This window comes from Felis catus, chromosome A2, assembly GCF_018350175.1.
Source record: "Felis catus isolate Fca126 chromosome A2, F.catus_Fca126_mat1.0, whole genome shotgun sequence".
In the NCBI taxonomy this organism is placed as follows: domain Eukaryota; kingdom Metazoa; phylum Chordata; class Mammalia; order Carnivora; family Felidae; genus Felis; species Felis catus.
In genome coordinates this window covers 10,787,326-10,793,325 of record NC_058369.1, presented here as the reverse complement: position 1 = coordinate 10,793,325, position 6,000 = coordinate 10,787,326, and the positions used below count along the sequence as shown (strand labels likewise).

The 6,000-nt window shown below is 45.1% G+C and overlaps 1 protein-coding gene across 1 annotated transcript; it reads right to left on the bottom strand.

Annotated features, from left to right (window-relative positions):
* Positions 1 to 1,820: 1,820 nt before the first annotated feature.
* Positions 1,821 to 3,881, bottom strand: LOC101083405 (olfactory receptor 7A17-like). The gene has a single exon (XM_045047282.1). The coding sequence runs from the start codon at positions 3,879 to 3,881 to the stop codon at positions 2,949 to 2,951; it is 933 nt and encodes a 310-aa protein (XP_044903217.1). The 3' UTR covers positions 1,821 to 2,948.
* Positions 3,882 to 6,000: the final 2,119 nt, after the last annotated feature.

Sequence of the window (6,000 nt, the reverse complement as noted above, 5' to 3'; positions counted from 1 at the left end):
TGGAGCCTGCTTGGGATTCTCCCTGTCTCTGCCCCTCACCCATCTCTCTCTCTCTCTCCTCTCTCTCTCAAAATAAATAAATAAACTTAGAAAAGAAACTCTCCAACAAAGCAGTTAAAGCTTATGTGACAGCATTAAAATATACACAAACAGAAACTTGAAATATCTCCTGTTCATTTGCGTGTGGCTCCTTTAATTCACCAAAGCGCACACTTTACATATTCAGGTTATAGTGTGTAATTACACTCCGATGATTTAATTCAGTGGAAAAAAATCGAATGGGTCATGGCTAAGGTTAGGATCTAGAGAACGGGTAGCTGATTCTCACTTAAGAGGGCTGGGAGATAGCACTTCTAATGGGGAAGGAAGCCAAATGTTAATATGGATGTATGAACGATGGAATTACATTTAAGTAATTCACATGATAAAGCAGTTTGTTTCCATAAAGAAAAGATTAACCTCCATACGGGAACCGTATCTGACCATAAATTGGTTGAAGACAGAAGAGCACTACAGCCAAGCCCAACACCACGCATGAGCCTGAGAAACACAATGTAGAGACTCACACCTGACCCCAGACCCACGAGGAGCCCAGCAGAGATCAGAAACACTCCCCCGCACATGATTCCATTTGATTGTAAAAGTATTATGATATGTTATTTGACAAGGACCGCCTGTTATACAGCAGTAGCTGACTGACACAATAACCCAAGCGAACGGACCTTAGACAATTAGAAGATGTGCTGATTTTTATTTGTGGCAAATGATCTGACGTTGAGGAGAGCACTCATGATCATTCTGTGATTCAAGTTTATTTCCCACGACATTACGAACAAGTGGGCTCCCTTCTGGGTAACTGGGAGAGTTTGAAGGACATCCATGTTTGTGCAGAACAACTGGGGACCCTGAGCCACATGCCAGCAGGACATCCAGCTCTCGTGTGAAGCATCCTCTGGTCGTGCAGGTGGGAGTGATTTCAGAGGGGGACGGAGGCACGAAATGGATGGGGCTGATACTGTTCATTTGCCATCATTTGTGACAAATACTGGGAAAAGGAACCTATTTCATGCGGCGGTAGGAAGACTCATGATAGTAGGTAGCGTTGCAAAGCTTTCAGAAGAAACGGGAAGCGAATTTGGAGATAAAACAGAAGACACTAAGCAACCCCTTACCTCAGTGAACAAACCACCTCAGCTGCGGACAAAAGCCTCCATGCTTCAATAAATAGAGGCAGCGCATGAAAAAGAAATATTTTGCATGGGAACACAATGGGTGTTTTGCTTCCTCGGGTTTATGGTCTCCTCTGACACCAAGAACATATTAGATCAATCTGTTTATTCCAATTTGTCTTTCCATGTTGACTCCAGGGGAGGTACACATTTCATTTGCTCATCAGTTTTTGCCAGTGGCTATGATAGGCCCCTGGATGCCGGGCTGAATAACAGAAAACAACAACAACAACAATAACAACAGAGTCCAGTTATGAGACACAGAAGCGTGTTTGTACAATAATTGCCTGACATTAGGCTTTTCACTTCTGAGGCACCCATTTCAAAGATCACCATTCATATTAACACATTGCCAGGCATATGATTCAGTTACTATACAAACATGCAGGCCCCCCCTCCCACAAATCCCCCCATTAGAAAGCCCTGGTAATCTAGGTAACAACTGTGAGTGACCCCACTCTTCCCGTTCGGTGCCCACATTCCGTTACTGGGCTTTTTGTCTGGTTTTTGCTGTTGTTATTTTTGAGTACTGGGGGATAATATTTTATTATTCTTTTTCTTAACTGTTTACATGAGCGTAGTTGACACACGATGTTACCTTAGTTTCAGGTCTGCAATACAGTGATTCAACTTCTCTGTACTTTATGCGGGCTCACACAGGTGTACTGACACCTGTCCCATTACCGCTAGTACATCATCGATGACTATATTCCACACATTGTGTCTTCCATTCTCATTATTGATCTTTCCATCACTCCATTCCCCCTCTCCTTGGCCCATTTGGCCAATCCTCTAACTCCACTCGTGTTTTAAATTCATCCATAAAAAATGAGCCCAGAAAAACATAGTCACTCCCCCCATGGGCCCCCCAAAAGCCAGATCCTTCATAGTGCTCTCTTTCCTTCCCTGTTAAAGTCTCTCCCTCTCTGAGACCTCCTTGAATGGCCTTTGGGAACCCCATGTGCCCTCAACGTTTGTGAGCAATGAACCTTGTGTTTTTAGAGTCCTCCGGTGGGTGGTGCTGAGGTGTGTCTTGTGACCAAAATAAGAACCCAAAGGCCAGGGCAGTCACAGCATAGGCTCTGGTCAGGGAAACACTTGGGGGAATGTCCACAAGCACAAGGCCATATGCAAATGCCTGGGGTTTCCTACCTAAGCATTGGTGTCAATAGCCTGAGGCTTCAATGGACCCCTGCTATGGTCCACATCATCAAAGAGTTCTTAAGGAAGGGACTTAAAAGGGATTGACAGACTCCAGGTGAAAGCAGAGGTTTTGTATTTCCATCTACAATAAAATTGTGTCGAGGGCCTAGGGGCCAAGTGCAGTATTTTTCCACATGAAGAACCCACCTTGGGATTATTCTTTGGGGAAAATTAGGGAAAATTTATATGGCATGGTATAAATCATTTGATTTATTTTCAAGGAGACCAACTTGCCCATCGTAAGATACAGAAATTTCCAGGCATTTGTGATCTAAGGTTGGGGAAAACATTGGGAACACATGAAAATGAACAAAAGTGAAATAGTGTATCAGACAGAGCAGAAGCTTCATAAAGGGAGTTTTTTAAATATATGGAGAAGTTGGATTCAAACAAATGGAAATTCCAGGAAATAAATAGAAGGAACAGATTCTACTTCCACAGTCTGATCAAGGAATAGCTCTGAGGCTCTGAGCCTTGCAGTCATGGGTATGTCTCCAGCCCCAGGACTATTGGCCCTTACATTGCCGGAACCCCAATGATTCTCTTCAGAGCCCTCTTTATGTCTCTGTTCCTCAGGCTGTAGATGAAGGGGTTCAGCATGGGCGTGACCACCGTGTACATCACCGAGGCTGTGACACTTGAGAGGGAGCTCTGGGTAGCAGCAGAGCTGAAGTACACTCCTAGGCTCGTACAAAAAAATAAGGAGACAACCGAGAGATGAGACGCACAGGTGGAAAATGCTTTATACTTGCCCTGAGCTGATGAGATCCTACGTATGGAGGAAACTATCTTAGTGTAAGAGTAAAGGATCCCAGCCAGGGGAGCACCACCCAGCAGCACAGCTGTAAGATATATCACCATGTCATTAAGAAAGGTGTCAGAACAGGCAAGCTGGAGCATCTCATTGAGTTCACAAAAAAAGTGGGGGACATGCAAGTGTGTACAGAAGGACAGCCACAACATCATTAAACTTTGTAACAAGGAATTCAGGACACACATGACCCAGGACACCAGAACAAGCAGCCCACAGAGCCGGGGGTTCATGATGACCGTGTAGTGTAGGGGGTGACAGATGGCCACGAAGCGGTCATAGGCCATCACGGTCAAGAGAAAGACTTCTAATCCTGCAAAGTGTATGAAAAAATACATCTGCGCGATGCAGCCTGCGTAGGTAATCACTTTGCTCTGAGTCTGGATGTTCCACAGCATCTTTGGGACGGTGGTGGAGGTGAAACAGATGTCTACAAAGGACAGGTTGGCCAGGAAGAAGTACATGGGTGTGTGGAGGTGGGAGTCAGAGCTGATGGCCAGGATGATGAGCAGGTTCCCAAACACAGCAATTAGGTACATGGAGAGGAAAAGTCCAAATATGAGGGGCTGTAATGCTGGTTCCTCTGAAAGTCCCAGAAGAAAAAATTCTGAAATTTGTGTATCATTTCCTGGTTCCATGTGCTGGAGGTGACTACCAGGGAACTAAAAAATAGCATGACTAATTTCCTCAATAATGAACATTGCAAGTATTGTTGAAATTCCACAATTTATATTGTATTCAAAGGATCAATTTTCATAGGTTTTTTACAGAATTTTTCCCCTCTCAGGGAAAAATCTCCTCCCCTCCACCTGCCAGCTCTAACTAAGACTTCACATCCCCCAGTTAGCTTTTTCCCCATCTACTCATATATTATATATTTTTAATGAGAAATTCTGAAATCTGTCACGCGTTTGAGGAATAACCTGGAGCACTAGTCAGTGCACCTTCACGCAAAGTGTATAAGTGTCTAGAAACAAAAGCCTGGAGGGTTCAGTGATGGAGAAAGGGGATAAGCAAATAAAGACCAGATAAAATATCAGGGGTGACAGGTGCCGTGAAGAAAAACAAAGCCTGTGTAAAGGGAAGCGTGGATGGAGGGATGGCTCTTCCTGGTTGTTCGGGCACACCGGCACACATGTAAACAGAGCCCTCGAGGAGACAGGAGACACAAGGTCCTCTGGGGAAGAGCGTGCCCATCGGAGGGAACTATGAGTGCGACGGCTCTGAGGAAAGACGTGGGTTTTTCTAAATTAAGTTTTTAAAGCATGCAGGTGGTCGACACACCAGGTCACGTTAGTTTGGGGGCGCCACACAGTGATTCAACAAGTGTCAACATCACGCCCTGCTCAACAGGCATGGAGCTGCCATCTGTCACCACACAGCCTGTGACAGCATCACTGCCAGTATTCCCTCCGCTGGGCCTTTACCTCCTCTGAGTCTCCCCTTCCTGAACATGGAAGGAATTCCTCAACCGGAAGCCAGTGTCTCCCACTCCCCTTCACCATCCTGCCTTTTGTTGTTTGCATATTGTGTTAAAGACCCAGGCTCAAAAGAAAGCCAGTGTGTCCAGGGGAAGGAGCGAGAGGAACACTGATGAGAGGTGGTGGCAGGGAATGTGGAGGAATGAGGTGGCCTCCCGGACACCGATGAAACTTCCCGGCACAAGGAACCCCTCCTTCACATGGTGTTCCTGCACTTTATTAATTTCGTTTCCAAGGAATCTTTGAATAGAAACAGGCACCCTTCTTATATTCATTGTAGGTACTAACCTGGCACCTGTATTTTAAGGGTCGCGTACTGGAAGTATGGGTTCCAGGACCTCTGTCTTGAGAACTGCTCATCACACACACACACACACACACACACACACACACACGCTCTATTGCCTCCTTGGACCATGTCACAACCAGACTATTCTCACCTCCAGTCGCAATAATTAGGCAAACAATGATACAAGGCAAGCTGTGCAATATCAGATTGTCTTTCCTATAAGTTGCAAAAACATCCAAATTCTAGTAGATAAGTCTCCCGTGAGCATGTAGACCTGGGTCTTGATTTTAAGGTGATCATTTTGTGTCCAGTATTTACAGAAACAAAAATCAAATTCAAAACCTGAGAGCAAGAAAAGTGGGGAGAAAGATCTAATGATCTCAGGTGGCCCCTGGTGATGGTGACGAGAAAGTGACCCTGGTTCTGGCGACACCCCAACCCCAGGTACATCTCCTTGATGCCCAGAATAATAAAGCGGCAAAAAGCAATTTATCCAAAAGAAAAAGTAGGAATGTTTTCATGTTACCAAGACATCCCACCAGAATAACAAGGGAAGACACCCACAATTCACAAAAGGAAATACACAGGGTACGAGAAAAGTGGGGGGTTTTAGAAAATTATTTGCTAAAGAACAACTTTTCTAAATGATATAAAATGCTAAACTTTTACAATCAGAAACCGGTTTTGAATCGGGGATCTCCACACGTTTGCTATTTGGACTTGGAGAACCAGCCAAACTATTCTTTTTCTTCCCCCTGTAAACTCTCGTCAGGTAACATACAGTGTAATATTGGTCTCAGGAGCAGAATTCAGTGATTCATCACTTACCACACCCAGTGCTCATGGCAGCAATTGCCCTCCTTAATCCCCACCACCCATCTAGCCCATCCCCACCCACCTGCCTCCATCAACCTTGAGTTTGCTCTCTACCCCTATGAATCTCCTGTGGTTTGTTTCCCTCTCTTCTCTTCCCCCACCTTCCCAGCC